Here is a 24061-nt window from a genome sequence, read left to right as displayed (position 1 = left end):
CAGGAGTCCCCTGCGGTCATCTCCCTCCAAAACAAGTATACCGTTTTGGATACTGTTGAGGGAGATGGCTCACCAGGGGAAGGCAGCAGTAGCCAGGTCCATGGCACCGTGGCTGGCTCTGCTGTTCCGAAGGGCGGGAAAAAGAGTGGAAGGGCTATAGTCGTAGGGGATTCGATTGTAAGGGGAGTAGATAGGCGGTTCTGTGGTCGAAAACGAGGCTCCCGAATGGTATGTTGCCTCCCAGGTGCACGGGTCAGGGACGTCTCAGATCGGCTGCAGAACATTCTAAAGGGGGAGGGTGAACAGCCAGTTGTCATTGTGCACATAGGCACTAATGATATAGGTAAAAAACGGGATGAGGTCCTACATGCAGAGTTTAGGGAGTTAGGAGCCAAGTTAAAAAGTAGGACCTCAAAGGTAGTAATCTCAGGATTACTACCAGTGCCACGTGATAGTCAGAGTAGAAATGAAAGAATAGTCAGGATGAATGCGTGGCTTGAGAGATGGTGCAGGAAGGAGGGGTTCAGATTTTTGGGACATTGGGACCGGTTCTGGGGGAGGTGGGACTATTACAAATTGGACGGTCTACACCTGGGCCGGACTGGAACCAATGTCCTTGGAGGTGCTTTTGCTAACGCTGTTGGGGAGGGTTTAAACTAATGTGGCAGGGGGATGGGAACCAATTGAGGTCAGTTGACAGTAAGGAGGTAGTAACAAAAGCCTGTAAGGAACTAGATAATGAAGTCAGTGTGACTAAGGGGAAGAGCAGGCAAGGAGCAGATGATGAATATAAAGGGACTGGTGGTCTGAGGTGCATTTGTTTTAATGCAAGAAGTGTAGTAGGTAAGGCAGATGAACTTAGGGCTTGGATTAGTACCTGGGAGTATGATGTTATTGCTATTACTGAGACTTGGTTGAGGGAAGGGCATGATTGGCAACTAAATATCCCAGGATATCGATGCTTCAGGCGGGATAGAGAGGGAGGTAAAAGGGGTGGAGGAGTTGCATTACTGGTCAAAGAGGATATCACAGCTGTGCTGAAGGAGGGCACTATGGAGGACTCGAGCAGTGAGGCAATATGGACAGAACTCAGAAATAGGAAGGGTGCGGTAACAATGTTGGGGCTGTACTACAGGCCTCCCAACAGCGAGCGTGAGATAGAGGTACAAATATGTAAACAGATTATGGAAAGATGTAGGAGCAACAGGGTGGTGGTGATAGGAGATTTTAATTTTCCCAACATTGACTGGGATTCGCTTAGTGTTAGAGGTCCAGATGGAGCAGAATTTGTAAGGAGCATCCAGGAGGGTTTTCTAGAGCAGTATGTAAATAGTCCAACTCGGGAAGGGGCCATACTGGACCTGGTGTTGGGGAATGAGCCCGGCCAGGTTGTTGAAGTTTCAGTAGGGGACTACTTTGGGAATAGTGATCACAATTCCGTAAGCTTTAAAATACTCATGGACAAAGACGAGAGTGGTCCAAAAGGGAGAGTGCTAAATTGGGGGAAGGCCAACTACACCAAAATTCGGCAGGAGCTGGGAAATGTAGATTGGGAGCAGCTGTTTGAAGGTAAATCCACATGTGATATGTGGGAGGCTTTTAAAGAGAGGTTGATTAGCGTGCAGGAGAGACATGTTCCTGTGAAAATGAGGGATAGAAATGGCAAGATTAGGGAACCATGGATGACAGGTGAAATTGTGAGACTAGCTAAGAGGAAAAAGGAAGCATACATAAGGTCTAGGCGGCTGATGAAAGACGAAGCTTTGAAAGAATATCGGGAATGTAGGACCAATCTGAAACGAGGAATTAAGAGGGCTAAAAGGGGTCATGAAATATCTTTAGCAAACAGGGTTAAGGAAAATCCCAAAGCCTTTTATTCATATATAAGGAGAAAGAGGGTAACTAGAGAAAGGATTGGCCCACTAAAGGACAAAGGAGGAATGTTATGCTTGGACTCAGAGAAAATGGGTGAGATTCTAAACGAGTACTTTGCATCGGTATTCACCGAGGAGAGGGACATGACGGATGTTGAGGTTAGGAACAGATGTTTGATTACTCTAGGTCAAGTCGGCATAAGGAGGGAGGAAGTGTTGGGTATTCTAAAGGGCATTAAGGTGGACAAGTCCCCAGGTCCGGATGGGATCTATCCCAGGTTACTGAGGGAAGCGAGAGAGGAAATAGCTGGGGCCTTAAGAGATATCTTTGCAGCATCCTTAAACACGGGTGAGGTCCCGGAGGACTGGAGAATTGCTAATGTTGTCCCCTTGTTTAAGAAGGGTAGCAGGGATAATCCAGGTAATTATAGACCGGTGAGCCTGACGTCAGTGGTAGGGAAGCTGCTGGAGAAGATACTGAGGGATAGGATCTATTCCCATTTGGAAGAAAATGGGCTCATCAGTGATAGGCAACATGGTTTTGTGCAGGGAAGGTCATGTCTTACCAACTTAATAGAATTCTTTGAGGAAGTGACAAAGTTGATTGATGAGGGAAGGGCTGTCGATGTCATATACATGGACTTCAGTAAGGCGTTTGATAAGGTTCCCCATGGCAGGCTGATGGAGAAAGTGAAGGCGCTTGGGGTCCAAGGTGTACTAGCTAGATGGATAAAGAACTGGCAGGGCAACAGGAGACAGAGAGTAGCAGTAGAAGGGAGTTTCTCAAAATGGAGACGTGTGACCAGTGGTGTTCCACAGGGATCCGTGCTGGGACCACTGTTGTTTGTGATATACATTAATGATTTGGAGGAAAGTATAGGTGGACTGATTAGCAAATTTGCAGACGACACTAAGATTGGTGGAGTAGCAGATAGTGAAGGGGACTGTCAGAGAATACAGCAGAATATAAATAGATTGGAGAGTTGGGCAGAGAAATGGCAGATGGAGTTCAATCAGGGCAAATGCGAGGTGATGCATTTTGGAAGATCCAATTCAAGAGTGAACTATACAGTAAATGGAAAAGTCCTGGGGAAAATTGATGTCCAGAGAGATTTGGGTGTTCAGGTCCACTGTTCCCTGAAGGTGGCAACGCAGGTAAATACAGTGGTCAAGAAGGCATACGGCATGCTTTCCTTCATCGGACGGGGCATTGAGTACAAGAGTTGGCAGGTCATGTTACAGTTGTATAGGACTTTGGTTCGGCCACATTTGGAATACTGCGTACAGTTCTGGTCGCCACATTATCAAAAGGATGTGGATGCTTTGGAGAGGGTGCAGAGGAGGTTCACCAGGATGTTGCCTGGTATGGAGGGCGCTAGCTATGAAGAGAGGTTGAGCAGATTAGGATTATTTTCATTAGAAAGACGGAGGTTGAGGGGGGACCTGATTGAGGTGTACAAAATCATGAGAGGTATAGACAGGGTGGATAGCAAGAGGCTTTTTCCCAGAGTGGGGGTTTCAATTACTAGAGGACACGAGTTCAAAGTGAAAGGGGAAAAGTTTAGGGGGGATATGCGTGGAAAGTTCTTTACGCAGAGGGTGGTGGGCACCTGGAACGCATTGCCAGCGGAGGTGGCAGATGCGGGCACGATGGAGTCTTTTAAGATGTACCTAGACAGATACATGAATGGGCAGGAAGAAAAGAGATACAGAACCTTAGAAAATAGGCGACATGTTTAGAGAGAGGATCTGGATCGGCGCAGGCTTGGAGGGCCGAAGGGCCTGTTCCTGTGCTGTAATTATCTTTGTTCTTTGTTTGTTCTTTTGTTCAATGGCAGACAATGTTGCCCTTGACATCAAGGCAGCATTTGACCAAGTACGGCATCAAGGAGACTTCGAAAAACTGGAGTCAATGGGAATCAGGGGGCAAACTGTCCGCTGGTTGGAGTCATAGTTAGCGCAAAGGAAGATGGTTGTGGTTGTTGGAGGTCAATCATCTGAGCTCCAGGACATCACTGCAGGAGTTCCTCAGGGTAGTGTCCTAGGCCCAGCTATCTTCAGCTGCTTCATCAGTGACCTTCCTTCGATCATAAAGTCAGAAGTGGGGATGTTCGCTGATGATTGTACAATGTTCAGCACCATTCGTGACTCCTCAGATACTGAAGCAGTCCGTGTAGAAATGCAGCAAGACCTGGACAATATCCAGGCTTGGGCTGAAAAGTGGCAACTAACATGCGTGCCACACAAGCGCCAGGCAACAAGAGAGAATCTAAAAATCTCCCCTTGACATTCAATGACACTACAATCGCTGAATCCCCCACTATCACCATCCTGGGGGTTACCACTGACCAGAAACTGAACTGGAGTAGCCATATAAATACCGTAGCTACAAGAGCAGGTCAGATGCTAGGAATCCTGCGGTAACTCACCTCCTGACTCCCCAAAGCCTGTCCACCATTTACAAGGCACAAGTCAGGAGTGTGATGGAATATTCTCCACTTGCCTGGATGGGTGCAGCTCCAACAATTCTCAAGAAGCTCGACACCATCCAGGACAAAGCAGCCCGCTTGATTGGCACCCCATCCACAAACATTCACTCTCTCCATCACTGACGCACAGTGACAGCAGTGTGTACCATCTACAAGATACACTGCAGCAATGCACCAAGGCTCCGTCGACAGCACCTTCCAAACCCATGACCTCTACCACCTAGAAGCATGGGAACACCACCACCTGCAAGTTCCCCTCCAAGCCACACACCATCCTGACTTGGAACTATATCGCTGTTTCTTCACTGTCGCTGGGTCAAAATCCTGGAACTCCCTTCCTAACAGCACTGTGGGTGTACCTACCCCACATGGACTGCAGCAGTTCAAGAAGGCAGCTCACCACCACCTTCTCAAGGGCAATGAGGGAAGGGAAATAAATGTTGACATGGCCAGCGATGCCCACATCCCATAAATGAATAAAAAAAATGCACACAGCAAGATCCCATAAACAGCAATATGATAATGACCAGATCATCTGATTTCGTGATGTAGATTTGAGGGATAAATATTGTTAGGAAAGCAAAGACTTGCGTTTATATAGCGCCTTTCACAACCGCAGGAAGTCCAAAAGGGCTTCACAGTCAATGCAGTACTTCTTCCAAGTGTGGTCACTTTTGTAATTTGGGAAACGTGGCAGCCAATGGCAGCCAATGCTGCCCTTGACATCAAGGCAGCATTTGACCAAGTATGGCATCAAGGAGCCCAAACAAAACTGGAGTATTGCAAGATCTTTTCCATCTTTTACATCTGAGAGGGCAGAGGGTGGGTCTCAGTTTAATGTCTCATCGAGAGACCGTGCAGCACTGGACAGTCAACCTTGATTTTTGTGCACAAGTGTGTGGAGAGGGGACTTAAACCCACAACCTTCTGACTCAGACACGAGTGAGTTGACACATTAACTGCTTTAAACTTACGGTCCAGTATACAGGATATAAAGGGTGCAGTCATCCCATAAAGCTCCTGATTCCCAGCTGTCTTCTCTCTTTGCTCAAGCTCATCTTCCTGCTCATCACCGTTTTCTCGATACTGAAAAAATACCAGGTATAAAATCAGACACAACACAGCCACTGTCAACATTCATTAGCCACCAATTCTCTGCCCAAATATCCTACCCAGTTTTACTTGTTTCTACATCAATTCTACACTCACCAAGGGAAGGATATTTGTCTTGGAGAACTGACCCTTCTGCATTTCAGGCATCAAACACTCCCAGGACAGGTACAGCACGGGGTTCGATACAGAGTAAAGCTCCCTCGACACTGTCCCCATCAAACACTCCCAGGACAGGTACAGCACAGGGTTCGATACAGAGTAAAGCTCCCTCGACACTGTCCCCATCAAACACTCCCAGGACAGGTACAGCACAGGGTTAGATACAGAGTAAAGCTCCCTCGACACTGTCCCCATCAAACACTCCCAGGACAGGTACAGCACGGGGTTCGATACAGAGTAAAGCTCCCTCGACACTGTCCCCATCAAACACTCCCAGGACAGGTACAGCACAGGGTTCGATACAGAGTAAAGCTCCCTCGACACTGTCCCCATCAAACACTCCCAGGACAGGTACAGCACGGGGTTCGATACAGAGTAAAGCTCCCTCGACACTGTCCCCATCAAACACTCCCAGGGCAGGTACAGCACGGGGTTAGATAGAGAGTAAAGCTCCCTCTACACTGTCCCCATCAAACACTCCCAGGTTAGCTACAGCACAGGGTTAGATACAGAGTAAAGCTCCCTCTACACTGTCCCCATCAAACACTCCCAGGTTAGCTACAGCACAGGGTTAGATACAGAGTAAAGCTCCCTCTACACTGTCCCCATCAAACACTCCCAGGCCAGGTGAAGGGAGCTACATTCCTTTATCTTCTGCATTCCTTCAACCATCTATCTAACCTTTCGTAAATACTGACATAGTTTTTGCCTCAATCACCAGTTCCAGTAGGGCTTTTGCACAGCCTCATAACCTTCCGGGCTAAAGAAAAGTCTCCTGCTCTCTGTCCTCATCCCTTAAATTTACTCATGTCTAGAAATCAGCACATGGGACAACAGGGGCCACTGGGCCTCAGTGGGAGTATTGCATCCAGTTCTGGGCACCACACTTCAAAAAGGATGCCAAGACCTTGGAGAGGGTGCAGAGGAGATTGACTAGAATGGTACCAGGGGTGAGGGACTTCAGTTATGTGCAAAGACTGGAGAAGCTGAGGGGGGTTGTTCTCCTTAGAGCAGAGAAGAATAACACACTACCTGAATGGACGGTGGAAGCAGATTCCATAGTAACTTACAAAAGGGAATTGGATAAATACTTGGAATTTGCAGGGCTATGGGGAAAGAGCCGGCAGGGGCATGATGGGCTGATTGGTCTCTGTCTGTGCTGTACGAAGCTACACCAAATCGCTACTTTTTGGCGCAATCGTAGCAACAATAAAATTAGTTAGTGTAACAAGAGGGTCCATCTTGCCACAAGTCTGAAAACGTTGAGATACTGGCCGTCACTAAACCGATAACGTTTGTGCGCGGGCGCCCCTTTTCAAGATGAAAAGCTTGAAATAATTTTTTTTTTTTTAAATTATCTTGAGCTGTGGAAGGGCCACCTTCACCTAATGATGACACATACCAAGGAACCTTCCAGTCTGAAAATGGCCGCTGGGCCCAGTTGATCCCTGGGCATCATTCTCCTCCTCCAGCGTCTGCGACGATAAGTGTCTCCCTTGTTCGGTTTGACATGGAACTTCCAACCAAATAGAGGGGCATACTCCCAGCCATCAGGATCAAACTCTTCTTTCTGTGGGACATCAGATCTCAAATTCAAAAGGCACCCATTAAGGAGAAGCAGAAGTTGCAGCATCCAGAATTATTTTTTTTTTTTTAAACGTCGCAATTTATTTTACAAATTCCATTCAAATCGAAACCACTTCAGTAACACATCAGGACTGATGCCGGGAAACTACTTCCTCTGGTGGGATATTAAGAAGGGGCCGATACCATCTTAAAACCAGATATAGGGTCATTCAGCAGCAAAATCAGGAAAAGCACTTTACTCACACAAAGGATGGCGATAATGTGGAACTCCATTCTCCAAAAGGCTGTACATGTTGAGGGACAACTGGAGTTTTCAAGACCAAGATGGCTAGATTTTCCTTCAGCAAGAGTATGGGGGGATATGGAGCAAAGGTGATTCAAATGGAGTTGACGTCCACCCATGATCTAATCGAATGGTCAAGTAAGCTCAAGGGAGTGAGTGGCCTAGTCCTGTCCCTCTGCTCCAGCCGACGTGTGCAGTCACTGCTGCTAGCTCACCCCCCAATCACTGCGCTCCTCCAATCCCGGCCCCTTCAGCATCTCCGAGTTTCAATCGCTCCGCCACTGTCCGCCATACCTTCAGCTGCCGAGGCCTGAAACTCTGGAATTCCCTCTCTAAACCTCCCCACTTCTGTCTCCACCTATCAGACGCTCCTTACAATGATTTTCGTCACCTTTCCTGATATCTCCTCACGCGGTCTGTGTCAAATTTTGTTTGGTAACAAATGTCACTCCATTATTTAAGAAAGGTGAGAGAGAGAGAAATCAGGAAAATGTAGAATAAAAACAAAAAGGGCTGGAAATACTCAGCAGGTCTGGCAGCACCTGTGGAGAGAGAAGCAGAGTTAACGTTTCAGGTCAGTGACCTCTCATCAGAAAATGTAGACCTGTTCGTCTAACATCTGTGCATGGAAGTTCATGGAATCTCTTTATTAAGGACAGAGCGACAGAGTACTTCAAGAATTTGAGCTGATTAGAAAGAGGGAAAGTGGATCTCTAAAGGGTAGGTCATGTCTAATGAACGTAACCAAATTTTTTTAAGGAAGTAACTGAAGCAGTCGACAGGGGAATGGCTGTGGATGTAGTTTATATGGACTTCCAGAAGGCATTTGATAAGATTCCACATAAGAGACTGTTCGTTAAAAGCAAACGCAAATTATTGACCTGGTTTGGAGACTGGTTGGGCAATGGAAGACAGAGTAGGGATAATGGATATGCATTGCTAGTGTGGGTAGGGTATACAGAGCCATCTGTATTGAGGATGGAGGGAGGCTGAAAGGGAGAGTGTGTCTAGGCTTCTTGGGATGTGAGTGTAGCTGACAAGGCCAGCATTTCTTGCCCACCCCTAATTTCCCATGAGAAGGTGGTGGTGAGCCATGGTAGAGAACATGTTGTACCAATCAGTAGCAAAGCTCTGGTTAGGCCACAACTGGAGTATTGTGTCCAGTTCTGGTCACCACACTTTCGGAAGGATGTGAGGGTCCTTGAGAGATTTACCAGAATGGTTCCAGGGATGGAGGATTTTAGTTACAAGTTCAGGTTGGAGATGCTGGGATTGTTCTCTACCTCCTTGGTGGAGGCGACGATACTGCACCTTAATTTGACGAGACCTGTCGAGCTTCCTGATCCGCTTTCGTATCCATCGACGGCGCCTGTGCGTGTGGTAGGATTTCTCAGTGGGATTCCAGTACTTTGGAATTATGTCTGGCGGGATAGCTTTCCCATATTCCCATCCTTCATGAAACAGAAAACACGTTACATGCACCTAGTCATCCGTTCGGGCCCCGAATCTGAAAAACAGCACCTCCGACTGTGCTGCATGCCCTCAAAATTACCCGACAGTGCAAGGCTACCCTCAGTGCAGCACCCACCCCAACACCCCAGCAGTGCAGCCACACCCCCTCTCCCTCTGTACTGGCCCTCTGACATTGCAGTACTCCCTCAGTACTACAAGGCAGTGTCAGGAATGGCACCTAAACTCACAATCTTCTGACTCAGAGCCGGAGTGCAACCGGACTGATCCACAGCTGACAATTAGTTTGCAGAAAGGAGGAACAGAGTACAGGATGGTGTAGTTACAGCTTTGGAGGAAGAAAAGAGAAGCTCGGAGGAGCATCAAGTTCCATGGCATTGATGAATCAGAGACAAGAAAGGTTGAGATAAAGAGAGCCAAATTCATCGGTAATTCAGAAACACTCAGATGTAAATGAACGTAGTTACCATTCAAAAGCGAAATGGCTTTGGCCAGTCCCAAGGGGCGTGCGGCTACTTACCATGTTCGTCTACTGCCCGATAAAGATCCGGGTTCCATTCCTCTTTCCATTCCCACCCTGCAGGACATTCAATTTCTTCCATCGAGATATGTCTGTTCCCTTTCTGAAAGACACGAGCGAAAGTATACAGTGATCTAGAATGGATGTTTCTTCCTCTAACACTTAGAAAGCAAAAAAATGAATTTTTTAATTCATTCTTGGGATGTGAGTGTTGCTGACAAGGCCAGCATTTATTTCCCATCCCTAATTTCCCATGAGAAGGTGGTGGTGAGCCATGGTGGAGACCACGTTGTACCAATCAGTAGCAAAGCTCTGGTTGGGCCACAACTCGAGTACTGCATCCAATGTTGGTCACTACACTCCAGGAAGGATGTGAGGGTCGTTGAGAGGGTGCAGAGGAGATTTACCAGAATGGTCCCAGGGAAGAGGGATTTTAGTTACGAGGTTAGGTTGGAGAAGCTGGGGTTGTTCTCCTTGGAGCGAAGGAGGATGAGGGGAGATTTAATAGGAGGAACGTTTTTCTCTTTATGCAGCTTGTGATAATGACCTGGAACTCGCTGCCTACAAGGGGGTGGAAGCGGAGATGATGAATAATTTCAAAAGGAAATTACGGGGATTGAGTAGGGAATGGGATTGATCTACAGAGAACTGGCATGGGCTTGATGGGCCAAATGGCCTCCTTCTGTGCCATAATGACATTCTGCCCTTTTATCTCTGGGATCTGGGTTGTAATCCAGCCCAGTCTTATAGAAGATGCAACGATTGTGTTAGAGGTAAAGACCCTCCTCGTGATGTTCCTCTGCTGCCCATGAGGGCCAATGTTCAGGCACTCACTGTGGGGAGGTGGCCTACACAGGCACTGAGGGCAAGTCCTGGTTCAGCGCAGGAAGTCTGCAACTGCCAGACACTTGCAAAATATCCAACTCCAAGCCAACTTGCAAACGCCCCTCACCACAGACTGAACTCAGCAAGAGAAAAACTGACTTGAATTGCTCGCTTACTCATTTTACTGCAGCAGCTGAAGTGCTGAAAAATAATTTCAGTCAATACTTTTGATAGCAAAGCCCAGAGCTGAATAATGAAACTAAAAGCATTCCGTGCAGTTTAGTTTCCGTCTGAATCAATCAGACTCGAATGGGCGATGTCGGACAGTCACTAAGTTGGGCCTGCATTTGGGGACCAGGGGAATCATGAACCCCTGAACAATTTCCAGCTTGATTTCGACGGAAACGGAGTAGTGAAACACGCACTATATCAGTGTACTGTTCCAAAGCTGGGCTCCACTCTCCTCCAGCCAAGTGGTTTTCATTCTCGTACACATCATCCGTAAATTCATTGTGCCCCGTGTCAGCATCAAACAACAAGCTGTTAACAAAGAGAGGGAGAAACAGAAAGAAGCCATCAGTGAAATCTCAAACACAGGAAACCAAGGCAAACCATTCACGTCAAATAGGATATTGTACTTAAGACCACAACAGGAATTTAATTTGTCTCTTACAATTGTAGCATTCCAACACTCATCCACTTCATGAGATTCCTTTCCGTGATAACTTTAAAATGAAAGGAAGACTTGCATTTATAAAATGCTTTTCTTTTATCTGTTTATGGGATCTAAGTGTTGCTGGCAAGGCCAGAATTTACAGCCTGTCTTTGAGAAGGTAGTGGTGAGCTGCCTTCTTATCACATTGCTGCTTATAGGAGCTAGCTGTGCGCAAATTGGCTACTGTGTTTTATGACAACAGTAACATTAAAAAGCACTTAATTATCTATAAAGCGGGTTGGGACATCCTGAGGTTGCGAAAGGCGCTATATAAATGCAAATCTACCTTTATTTCGAGTTTCTCGATTGCAAATAAAAAGTCGTGCATTCGTGTCAGTCAAAAACGCTTTGGAAAACCCCAAGGTTTGATGAGGGGGAATCAGACAAACTCACCACCGCTCAGGGTCAATGGTCCATTTTCCATCCCACTGCCAGCCTTTCAGAGGGTAAAAGTCCTTTTTCGAAAGCCGCATTTTCCCCATCGCGTCAGAGAACGTCGGATGCTGCAACAACCCACTAGTGCCCCAGTGGCCCATTACTTTCGCCTGGTTTTCATACTGTAAGTTCAACCAGAAACCACAAACATTAAATAGATGCCCGCAGCTCCCATGACAGCCCAGAGATAGAGAGCACAGCCCAGTGTAGAGACCAGGAGGGGATCAGATTCAGTTTATCATTCAGGCTGAGTAATCGAGTCTTTGCCGAGGCAGCAGCTCAGCTGAGAATTTGCCTCAGTACCTCTGAGCCTGGCTACCCACTGCTGACTGCAATCCAACTGGACAACAGGTGATGAAAGGCCTTTCACTGCTATTCCCTACACTTTTAGTCAGATAGAGGAAGCTAGTTGATGTTGTATACAATTCTATAATAGTGAATAGAGTACTGTAAGGTTATTCATTTAAAGGTTGCGTGTAATGACACCACTTCTCCTGGCCAGAATGAAGCTGATTGGGTCATGCCATTATGAATCATGCCTGGAGACTTGCACTGCTCAAGTGACTGGATTAATTTTACCCAGAGTTTTCACTATGTACCTACTCTCCACTCTCTGCATTTTGCTGCAGAAATCACCCTGCTTTTATCAGGAGACACTCTGGAGAGTTTCTTCAGGTGTTGCGTTTGCTGGAGTACCTATAGACTCTGTTTGTTGTCCTGCCACAAGTCCCACCCAACCTCCAACTCATTGGCTGTCTCATGGTGTCAGTTGTCTAAAACCACACACAGACGAACCAAAGACTTTCAGTACAGCAGAGCGAGGAAGTATGAGAAAGGAATGTCAATTGCTGAGTTGGCTCAAGTGCAGGCGGGACTTTTTGCGATGACGTTTGGAAAGGATAAGACATACACAACAAACAGTAATAATACAAGTTAACACTAAATGACAGCAATTACATCAACAGCATATACACAGAATGCGATGAGATCTGGTACTCACACTTGTCCTGTGTATAATACACTGTGTACAATACACTGGAGCTCCTGAGGACTTGTTGACTTACTGGGGCGAGTGCAAGCAGTCAAGACGACTTGCTTGTGATCTGAAGGAGTTTCTGGTACGTGAGTATAATTGGTGCCAATATCTCAGAAAATGCATGTAAGTAGTTTAATTGCATTTTGCTGACAAAGCCAGCATTTATTGCAAATCCCTCATTGCCTTTGAGAAGGTGGTGGTGAGTTGCCTTCCTGAACTGCTGCAGTCCATGTGAAGTAGGTCCACCCACAGTGCTGTTAGGAAGGGAGTTCCAGGATTTTGACCCAGTGACAGTGAAGGAACAGCGATACAGTTCCAAGTCAGAATGTTATGTGTCTTGGAGGGAAACTTGCAGGTGGTGGTGTTCTCATGTGTCTGCTGCCCTTGTCCTTCTAGGTAGTTGAGACTGCGGGCTTGGAAGGTGCTGTCGAAGGAGGCTTGGCAAGTTGCTGCAGTGCATCTTGTAGATGATACACACTGCTGACACTGTGCGCCCGTGGTGCAGGGAGTGAATGTTGAAGGTGGTGGATGGGGTGCCGATCAAGCGGGCTGCTTTGTCCTGGATGGTGTCGAGCTCCTTGAGTGTTGTTGGAGCTGCACCCATCCAGGAAAGTGGAGAGTATTCCATCACACTCCTGACTTGTGCCTTGTATGGTGGATAGGCACTGGGGAGTCAGCAGGTGAGCTACTGGTCACAGAAATCCCAGTCTCCGACCTACTCTTGTAGCTCCAGTATTTATATGGCTGTTCCAGTTAAGTTTCTGGTCAATGGTGATTCCCGAGGATATTGATGCTGTGAAATTGAGTGACAATAATTCCATTGAGCGTCAAGGGGAGATGGTTAGGTTCTCTCTCACTGGAGATGGTCACTGCCTGGCACTTGTGTGGCACGTATGTTATTTGCCAATTATCAGCCCAAGCCTGAATGTTGTCCAGGTCTTGCTGCATGCAGACACAGGCTGCTTCAGTATCTGAGGAGTCGTGAACACTGTGCAACCGTCAGTGAACATCCCCACTTCTGATCTCATGATGGAGGGAAAATGAGCGATGAAGCAGCTGAAGATGGTTGGGCCGTGGACACTACCCTGAGGACCTCCTGCATTGATGTCCTGGGACTGAGATGATTGGCTTCCAACGACCACAGCCATCTTCCTTGGCGCTCGGTATGATTCCAACCAGCGGAGGATTTCCACTCCGATTCCATTGACTTCAATTATGCGAGGGCTCCTTGATGCTTCATTGACGATTTAATAGAGAGTATTAACCAGATATTTTCAGTGTCTCGACTCCTCAAACTTGTATTAGAAATAAAGGAGTGACACAATATCCTACATAACCTCCAAAGAAGGGCAATATAGACAAGTGACAATATCCGATATAAACCCAAGAAACATGACCAAATAATTTGCCAACGCTCACTGTGCAGACTCACACACGATAAATGGGATTCGAGGCAAGATATCAGAGGCCGAGTCTCATGGAAACCATAGACCAGGCCTCCAGGAGAGGGCAGAGGGCAATACTGGAAGCAAGGATCACACTCCCGACCGCATCACTCATAGCTGGGCAGCTCATCTGACGCAGCACTGGATTATAGCGATTTTGGGCTCAAAACCCTGGAAGGTGCACTCTGCCTTCCTGAAGTATAATGGAGCTGGTAGCACGTGTACATAGAACATAGAAAATACAGCACAGAACAGGCCCTTCGGCCCACGATGTTGTGCCGATCCTTTGTCCTCTGTCAAGGACAATTTAATCTATACCCCATCATTCTCCTTTATCCATATACCTATCTAAAAGCCGTTTGAAAGTCCCTAAAGTTTCTGACTCAACAACTTCCCCAGGCAAGGCATTCCATGCCCCGACCACTCTCTGGGTAAAGAACCTTCCCCTGACATCCCCCTTATATCTCCCACCCTTCACCTTAAATTTATGACCCCTTGTAACGCTTTGCTCCACCCGGGGAAAACGTTTCTGACTGTCTACCCTATCCATTCCCCTGATCATCTTATAAACCTCTATCATGTCACCCCTCATCCTTCTCCGTTCTAATGAGAAGAGGCCTAGAATGTTCAGCCTTTCCTCGTAAGACTTATTCTCCATTCCAGGCAACATCCTGGTAAATCTCCTCTGCACCCTCTCCAAGGCTTCCACATCCTTCCTAAAATGAGGCGACCAGAACTGCACACAGTACTCCAAATGAGGCCTTACCAAGGTCCTGTACAGCTGCATCATCACCTCACGGCTCTTAAATTCAATCCCTCTGCTAATGAACGCTAACACCCCATATGCCTTCTTCACAGCCCTATCCACTTGAGTTGCAACTTTCAACGATCTATGCACATAGACCCCAAGGTCTCTCTGCTCCTCCACATGCCCAAGAACCCTACCGTTAACCCAGTATTTTGCATTCGTGTTTGTCCTTCCAAAATGGACGACCTCACACTTTTCAGGGTTAAACTCCATCTGCCACTTTTCAGCCCAGCACTGCAACCTATCCAAGTCCCTTTGCAGACGACAATAGCCCTCCTCGGTATCCACAACTCCACCAACCTTTGTATCATCTGCAAATTTACTGACCCACCCTTCGACTTCCTCATCCAAGTCGTTAATAAAAATCACAAACAGGAGAGGACCCAGAACTGATCCCTGTGGCACGCCACTGGTAACTGGGCTCCAGGCTGAGTATTTACCATCTAAGACCACTCTCTGCCTTCTATCAGTTAGCCAATTCTTAATCCAACTGGCCACATTCCCCACTATCCCATGCCTCCTGACTTTCTCCATAAGTCTACCATGGGGGACCTTATCAAATGCCTTACTAAAATCCATGTACACCACATCCACTGGTTTACCCTCATCCACTTGCTTGGTCACCTGCTCAAAGAATTCAATCAGACTTGTGAGGCAAGACCTACCCCTCACAAAACCGTGCTGACTGTCCCGAATCAAGCAGTGTCTTTCCAGATGCTCAGAAATCCTATCCCTCAGCACCTTTTCCATCAACTTGCCTACCACCGAAGTAAGACTAACTGGCCTGTAATTCCCAGGGTTGTTCCTATTTCCTTTCTTGAACAGGGGCACAACATTTGCCACCCTCCAATCACCTGGTACCACCCCCGTCAACAGAGAAGATGAAAAGATCATTGCCAGCGGCTCTGCAATTTCATCCCTTGCTTCCCATAACATCCTTGGATATACCCCGTCAGGCCCGGGAGACTTGTCTATCTTCAAGTTATTCAAAAACCCCAACACATCTTCCCTCCTAACGAGCACTTCCTCGAGCTTACCAGTCTGTTTCACACCGTCCTCTTCAGTAATACACCCCTTCTCATTCGTAAATACCGAAGAGAAGTACTCATTCAAAACCTCACTTATCTCTTCCGGCTCAACACACAGTCTCCCGCTATTGTCCTTGACCGGACCTACGGTCCCCCTAGTCATCCTCATATTTCTGACATACGCGTAAAAGGCCTTGGGGTTTTCTTTTATCCTACCCGCCAAGCATTTTTCATGCCCTCTCTTAGCTCTCCTAATCCCTTTCTTCAGATCCTTCCTGGCCATCTTGTATCCCTCCAGAGCTATGCCTGTGCCCTTTTTCCTCAACCTTATATACGCATCCTTCTTCTTCCTAACAAGACTCTCAACCTCTCTTGTCAACCACGGTTCCCTCACATGACCATCCCTTCCCTGTCTGACAGGGACATGCTTATCAATGGCCCCTACTATCTGCTCCTTGAAAAAGTTCCACATTTCGACCGTGCCCTTCCCTGCCAGCATATGCTCCCAACTTATGCTCCTCAGTTCCTGCCTGACAGCATCATATCTACCCTTCCCCCAATTGTAAACCTTGCCCTGTTGCACATACCTATCCCTCTCCATTACCACAGTGAATGCTACAGAATTGTGATCACTATCTCCAAAGTGCTCGCCCACCAACAGCTCTATCACTTGCCCTGGTTCATTACCTAGTACCAAATCCAATATTGCCTCCCCTCTGGTCGGGCAGTCTACATACTGAGTCAGAAAAGCTTCCTGGACATACTGCACAAACACTACCCCATCCAAACTATTCGATCTAAAGAGTTGCCAATCAATATTTGGGAAGTTGAAATCCCCCATAATTACTACCCTGTGACTTCTGCTCCTTTCCAAAATCTGTTTCCCAATCTGCTCTTCCACCTCCCTGCTGCTATTGGGGGGCCGATAGAAAACTCCCATCAAGGTGACTGCTCCTTTCCTGTTCCTGACCTCAACCCACAGTGCCTCAGTCGGGAGAGCAGGAAGGGGCCAGGACTGAGTGCCGACACAGATTGGCATCTCCGCCTGACGCCATGTGGGGACGAGGCAAGCCTCTCTCAGTGAGATCACTGGGGGAGTTCCCTTGGAGGAGTAACCGAACCCAGTGGCTGCTGCGCTACTCCGCAAAATAGATTTAAAATAAAAGACGGATAAAGCTTGCCCAGCCGGCTCAACTCACTCTTTCCGCAGAGACCAAAATTTTTCCGTCGATGTACTTTTCAAACTCCTCTTCATCGGAAGACAACCCCATCCAGATCCTCACTCGGAGCTGAGCTACACTCCTCATATCGTAGGACTTGTCCAGCGGGTGCTGTCAACATCAGTACAACAATTCAGCCGTTAGTTGCTCTTGGAAATCGTGAAGTCTACATTTAGACAATATTCCTCGTAGGACATCTAAATAGTCAAAATGCTATCGGAGCCATTGTAAAATAAAAAAAATATGCTGTTAATCACAACAGAGATTTTAAAGCCTAAGTTTCAGTGGGCACTCATCCACATCATAAAGATTTCCACTGCAACACTCTATAAAACATCCCAGCCTGGTTACGAAGCTATCAGTTGCAGCGCAGACTCTGCTCAAAGTCTACCAAGCTACGATGTTACGATGTTAGAATCGTAACATCATACAGCACAGAAGGAGACCATTCGGCCCCTCGTGCCTGTGCAGGCTTTTTTTTGAAAGAGTGATCAAAAAATTATACTTTGAAAGAGTATAATTCATTATACAGGGGAGATGGTGGTGTCGTGGTAATGTCACAAATAGTAATCGCAAATTATTCCCATTCCCCTATTCTTTCCACGCAGCCGTGCACAGCTTTTCTTTCCAAAGAATTATCCAATTCCCTTTTGAAAGTTACTACCTGCTTCCACTGCCCTTTCAGGCAGTGCGTTCCAGATTGCAACAACGCGCTGTGTGAAGAAATTCACCCCATCTCCCCTTTGGTTCTTTTGCCAATTATCCTAAATCTGTGCCCTCTGGTTACCGACCCCGCTTTAAACAATTTCTCCATATCTCACTCCATCAAACCCTTCATGATTCTGAGCACCTCAAAAATCTCCCCCGTAACCTTCTTAGCTCCAAGGAAAGCAATCCCAGCTTCTCTCGTCTTTCCACGCAACTGAAGTCCCTCATGCCTGTTGCCATTTTAGTCAATCTACACTGCACCCTCTCCATCCTTCTTCAAGTGTGGTGTCCACAGTTGGTCACAAAACTCCAGCTGGGGCCTAAACAGTGTTTTATAAAGTTTTAGCATGACTTTGTTGCTTTTGTACTCTATTTACAAAGCCAAGGGTTCCAAATGATTTCAGAGCCCTCTCAACTTGTCCTGCCACCTTCAAGATTTGTGTATATAAACCCCCACTGGTGTCACTGATCCTGGACCCTCTTTAAAATTGTACTATTCGTTTATATCAGTTAAGATATTGGACATGCTGTGCAGATTCATTATACAGGGGAGATGGTGGTGTAGTGGTAATGTCACAAATAGTAATCCAGAGGCCGAGGCTAACACGCTGAGGACTTGGGTTCAAATCCCATCAAGGCAGCTGGTGGAATTTAAATTCAATGAATTAATGTTTTAAAAAATCTGGCATTGAAAGCTAGTCTCAGTAATGGTGCCATGAAACTATCAATTGTTGTGAAAACAACGACATTGTTCAACAGCTTTTATCGCCCATCCCAAATTGCCCTTGGGAAGGTGGTGATGAGCTGCCTTCTTGAACCGCTGCAGTCCTTGGGGTGTAGGTACACCCACAGTGCTGTCAGGGAGGGAGTTCCGGATTTCGACCCAGTGACAGTGAAAGAACAGTGATATAGTTCCAAGTGAGGATGGTGTGTGGCTTGGAGGTGGTGGTGTTCCCATGCATTTGCTGCCCTTGTCCTTCTAGCTGGTAGAGATCGAGGGTTCGGAAGGTGCTGTCGAAGGAGCCTTGGTGAGTTGTTGCAGTGTATCTTGTAGATGGTACACACTGCTGCCACTGTGTGTCAGTGGTGCAGGGAGTGAATGTTAATGCTGGTGGATGAGCCTGGGCCTCTGGATTACAAGTTCAGTGACATGACCACTACACCACTGTCTCCCCAGCAAACTTCACTGATTCGAAAGCGGTAATGAAGCGGAGCAAAGTCAAGTGTGCAGAATGGGCGGGTCGGGGACACTTGAAGCTTGAAATGCAGAACAAAGGCATACCTGCACAAGCGACATACACTGGAAGTGAGCCCTGACCTACCTTCATGAACACCGTTTGCAGTTTCCCACAAAATTTCCCGCAGGATTTCACGCTGTCCCTGGAAAATAGGACCGAGTGGGCTTTGAGCCGAGCGTAAGCAATTCTCCTCTCGCCACTCAGCATCCAGAGTATGATGTCGGGCAGGCTGTTCTGAGGCTGCAGGGTCAGAAAAGCAGAACAGGTGAACTGTCAATCATCATTCTCGGGCTTCAATTTTCCGACTTTCTCCCCCACGCTTGCCAGGAAGCAGCCGGCCCATCGTGTGGGGGTCGGGGGAGTGGGGGGGGGGGTTGCCAGACAGCAAGTCCAGCAGGAGCAACGACCACACAGAGGGAATCACAGCTGAGCCCGATCCCCTCTTGATGTTAGAATGCAAGATTTCCAGCTGCAGTAAATGGAGTAAATGAAACCCCCTTCCTCACCCTAAACACTGCCCTTTTGACCAATTCTGTCAGAAGTGAATGAGTGGCAAAATACTGCGACAAATCTACCAGTGGCAGTACCTTCTTCCATAAGTCAACTGACAGCAACTTAACAGCAAGTCCAAACCAGGCCGTACGGCAACGGGTACAATGACAGGATCTGATGAAAGGTCACTGACCTGAAACGTTAACTCTGTTTCGCACTCCACAGATGCTACCAGACCTGCTGAGTATTTCCAGCACTTTCGGATTTGACCTCCGAACTGTGCCTTCCAGATTTATATAATCCCTTAAACACCGTGTGACGCAAGTGGAAAATGAAAACCCAGGATCGCTAGCCCAACAGGCGGAACTCCCTTTTGGAGAACTCCATTCTCAACAGAACCAGTTTAATCGTTAGTGTGCAGAATGGGAGAACAAAGACAGACCATGGTTATAAATGAACAGATAACGCGGGCAACAACAGGCGGCAAAGTTTTTGCCGAGTGCCTGGTTATATCAAAGGAAACGGAATACTGTTAAACAGAAATCGTTGGCGGCAAGGCAGGACTGGGAAGGCATTCTTCAGCTTCAAAGGCTGGAAACCGCAGTTCTACTGATCTGAGATGCGTGTCCCACACTCACCAGTGCAGTCAACCCAAGGGTCATGGGCAGCCCCACTTCCTGCTCTGTGTCTCCCCGCCCGTCCCCCAGCCCCCAGTGGAAATGTTGCCCCAGAAGGGAGTCAGGGAGTGCCTTCACCAAGCAGGGTTTTCCCAGCTTCTGTATAGTAAGCAAAGCATCCTTTAGAATAAACTCAGTATGGTCCTGTTGGGTCCATTGCAATATTACAACATTTCAAACCACTTCACGCTATGAACTAGGTTGGGTTGCACTGACTTGTTATGTGGGCAACGGGGATTGTGACTGTCAATAAAAGGTTACTAACACTGGGCGACACAAAAATAATTTTCAGCCTGTTACTTTAAGAGGCAATTTCATAGAGTCATTCAGGCACAGAAGGATGGCATTCGGCCCATTGAGTCCATGCCAGCTCTCTGTCGAGCAATCCAGTTATTTCCTTCCACAATATAGAAATTGCTAGATTTTCTGTTTTTAACTTCAGATTTCCAGCATCCGCAGTGTTTCGCTTTTGTTTCCATCTAGCTTATCTTCCGCCACATGATAAGATAATAATGGAGCTGTTGACTAATTATAGCCATCAATCTCAATCAAGAAGTACACATTAGACCCAGACATGAGGCAAGCAAAACCGCAGTGGTGGAGAGCTTTGGGAACCATATTTTCAAAGTCACCTGCATCTCCCAAGCACGCGACACTTACTACAAGGTGTCAGTTGTGGCTCAGTGGGTAGTATACTTGTTTCTGAGTTAAAAGATTGTGCATTCAAGTCTCAATCCAGGACTTGAGCACAAAATCCAGGCTGACACTCCCAGTGCAGCACTGAGGGAGCACCGCTCTGTCGGAGGGGCAGTACTGAAGGAGGGCTGCACTGTCGGAGGTGCAGTACCGAAGGAGTGTCGCACTGTCGGAGGGGCAGTACTGAGGGGGTGTCGCACTGTCGGAGGGGCAGCACCAAGGGAGTGTTGCACTGTCGGAGGGGCAGCACCGAGGGAGTGTCGCACTGTCAGAGGGGCAGTACTGGGGGAGCACCACTCTGTCGGAGGGGCAGTACTGAGGGAGTGTTGCATTATCAGAAGGACAGTACTGAGGAAGCGCTGCATTGCCGGAGGAACAGTACTGAGGGAGTGCTGCACTGTCGGAGGGGGCAGTACTGAGGGAGTGTTGCACTGTCGGAGGAACAGTACTGAGGGAGTGCTGCACTGTCGGCGGGGGCAGTACTGAGGGAGTGTTGCACTGTCGGAGGGGCAGTACTGAGGGAGTGTTGCACTGTCGGAGGGGCAGTACTGAGGGAGTGTTGCACTGTCGGAGGGGCAGTACTAAAGGAGCGCCGCACTGTCGGAGGGGCAGTACTGAGGGAGTGTTGCACTGTCGGAGGGGCAGTACTGAGGGAGTGTTGCACTGTCGGAGGGGCAGTACTGAGGGAGTGTTGCACTGTCGGAGGGGCAGTACTGAGGGAGTGTTGCACTGTTGGAGGGGCAGTACTAAAGGAGCGCCGCACTGTCGGAGGGGCAGTACTGAGGGAGTGTTGCACTGTCGGAGGGGCAGTACTGAGGGAGTGTTGCACTGTCGGAGGGGCAGTACTAAAGGAGCGCCGCACTGTCGGAGGGGCAGTACTGAGGGAGTGTTGCACTGTCGGAGGGGCAGTACTGAGGGAATGTTGCATTATCAGAAGGACAGTACTGAGGAAGCGCTGCATTGCCGGAGGAACAGTACTGAGGGAGTGCTGCACTGTCGGAGGGGCAGTACTGAGGGAGTGTTGCACTGTCAGAGGGGCAGTACTGAGGGAATGTTGCATTATCAGAAGGACAGTACTGAGGAAGCGCTGCATTGCCGGAGGAACAGTACTGAGGGAGTGCCGCACTGTCGGAGGGGCAGTACTGAGGGAGTGTTGCATTATCAGAAGGACAGTACTGAGGAAGCGCTGCACTGTCGGAGGGGCAGTACTGAGGGAGTGTTGCACTGTCGGAGGGGCAGTACTGAGGGAGTGTTGCACTGTCGGAGGGGCAGTACTAAAGGAGCGCCGCACTGTCGGAGGGGCAGTACTGAGGGAGTGTTGCACTGTCGGAGGGGCAGTACTGAGGGAGTGCCGCACTGTCGGAGGGGCAGTACTGAGGGAGTGTTGCATTATCAGAAGGACAGTACTGAGGAAGCGCTGCATTGCCGGAGGAACAGTACTGAGGGAGTGCTGCACTGTCGGCGGGGGCAGTACTGAGGGAGTGCTGTTTTATTAGAGGGGCTATCTTTCAAATAAGTTCAACAGATGCTCTGTCTGCTCTCTCAGGTGGACGTAAAACTTCCCATGGCACTAGTTGAAGAACATTTGCCCCAGTGTCCTGGCCAACATTTACCCCTCAATCAGCATCTCAAAAACAGATTATCTGGTCATTATTACATTGCTGTTTGTGGGACCTTGCTGTGTGAAAATTACAACAGTGACTACACTTCAAATTACTTCATTAGCTGTAAAGTGCTCTGGGATGGAATGCAGTCGTGAAAGGCTCTATAGAAATGTAAGTCTTCATACAAGGAAAATCACTGCACCACACCGGAATAACCTCCTCCCTTACACTTGTATTAAGCACTAGAAAGCAAACCTCCTCTGTTACTGACGTGAGCCTCTCAAGCCACTCTTCAATTTCAGGCAGCTTATCCTGCACATTGACGTTCTTGTCCCTCAGTTTCTCTGCCGATTTTCTAATCTTCTTAAGTAGTAAAAACTGCTGCTCATACATATGGTGATCGAGGGCAGTCGTATGGGGAAGCTTTTTCAATGGCGGGAGTGAGCGACTACAATAAGGAGGAAGAAAGGAATCTTTAAAAAAAAAATCAGCAGAGTAATTCAGCTTTGGATCCCATCCGAGCAAGCTGCAGCGGCCGAGCGAGGGGCACCGTCAATATTTATGACACCCTGATGTTTGTTTGTTTTTCATTGCTGCAATAGAGTGAATAAGGGGCCACAAAAATACAAAGTGGGAGATGGGCAAACTCTCGCGCCCAACATTTTCTAATCCAGAGAGCCAGGCGATCAAGGACAGAACTGGAGTCCAAGCTTTTATATACAGAGACACACATTACAAACATGCACCTCCAAACCCAACAACTCCATTTTCAACCTGCTCCTTTATAGAGGAGCACATGTGCACCCCCCCACTGCATGTCCACTGCCTGAATCCAATAAACTAATGCACTCCCAGGTTAGTGGTTCGATCAGTCAGGCATTAAGCAGGACCTTCCCCAACCACAACCTCGGGCAATCAAGGCAGTATTCCCAGTTGCACATCAGGTATACTGACAGGGACAAGCATCTTACAGAGCTGAGCTATGGATCATTTCCCATTGTGGATTTGTGCCCATCATGAACTGGGCTCAAACTACCCCAGGCTCACTTCACTTTGGGCCAGCACAGCCAGCGGGAAGAGGAGGGCGTCAACTGTCTGGGGTAGCTCTCACTCAAACAGTGAGTGAAACTGTTCTTTCATTTGACTTTATCCCTATTACATCCTCCAGCTTTTAACCGAGCAGGTGTTGAAGCCATTAAAATGGTCATGCTTTCCAGCTCGGAGTCAGGTTGACCCCCCCCAGGGTGGACAACCTTTCAATGAACAGAGTTGAGTGCTTTAGATGGCTCATTGAACCAACCAATTAATCCCAACTAAATCGAGCAGGCAGGTCACATCGCATACATCGTAAATACACTTGGCACACGTGTACAAAGTGTCCATAATGCAAAAGAAACCGACAACCCTGATACTTACATCAAAGCAAACAACGGCAATTTAAAGCATGTCTCAGGTCCTTCTACTCTGAGTGCCATTAACTAACAACTCACTCGGTGACGGAGGCCCTGCGCACCCCGTTAATTCCCATTCCACTTTTTCAACGATTCGCACGGAGTTGAGGGCAAGAGCTTCCATGCCAATGCATTTGGTGTCAGCCTCAAGCACACCCAATGCTGCCAGATACAGACGCTAAGAGCAA

The 24061-nt window shown here is 47.8% G+C and overlaps 1 protein-coding gene across 1 annotated transcript in view; it reads right to left on the bottom strand.

Annotated features, from left to right (window-relative positions):
* The window catches only part of LOC137357112 (myoferlin-like), a 138015-nt gene that overhangs the window by 88016 nt on the left and 25938 nt on the right, over positions 1-24061 (bottom strand). Inside the window, 9 exon segments of the mRNA XM_068023148.1 lie at positions 5338-5449; positions 7038-7205; positions 8817-8956; positions 9496-9598; positions 10746-10860; positions 11429-11592; positions 16987-17118; positions 19038-19193; positions 22678-22870. Coding sequence (XP_067879249.1) covers positions 5338-5449; positions 7038-7205; positions 8817-8956; positions 9496-9598; positions 10746-10860; positions 11429-11592; positions 16987-17118; positions 19038-19193; positions 22678-22870 — 1283 coding nt within the window.

This window comes from Heterodontus francisci, chromosome 47 (assembly GCF_036365525.1).
Source record: "Heterodontus francisci isolate sHetFra1 chromosome 47, sHetFra1.hap1, whole genome shotgun sequence".
Taxonomy (NCBI): Eukaryota; Metazoa; Chordata; class Chondrichthyes; order Heterodontiformes; family Heterodontidae; genus Heterodontus; species Heterodontus francisci.
The sequence above is the reverse complement of the archived record's forward strand: the minus strand, read 5'-3'. Positions and strand labels throughout refer to the sequence as shown.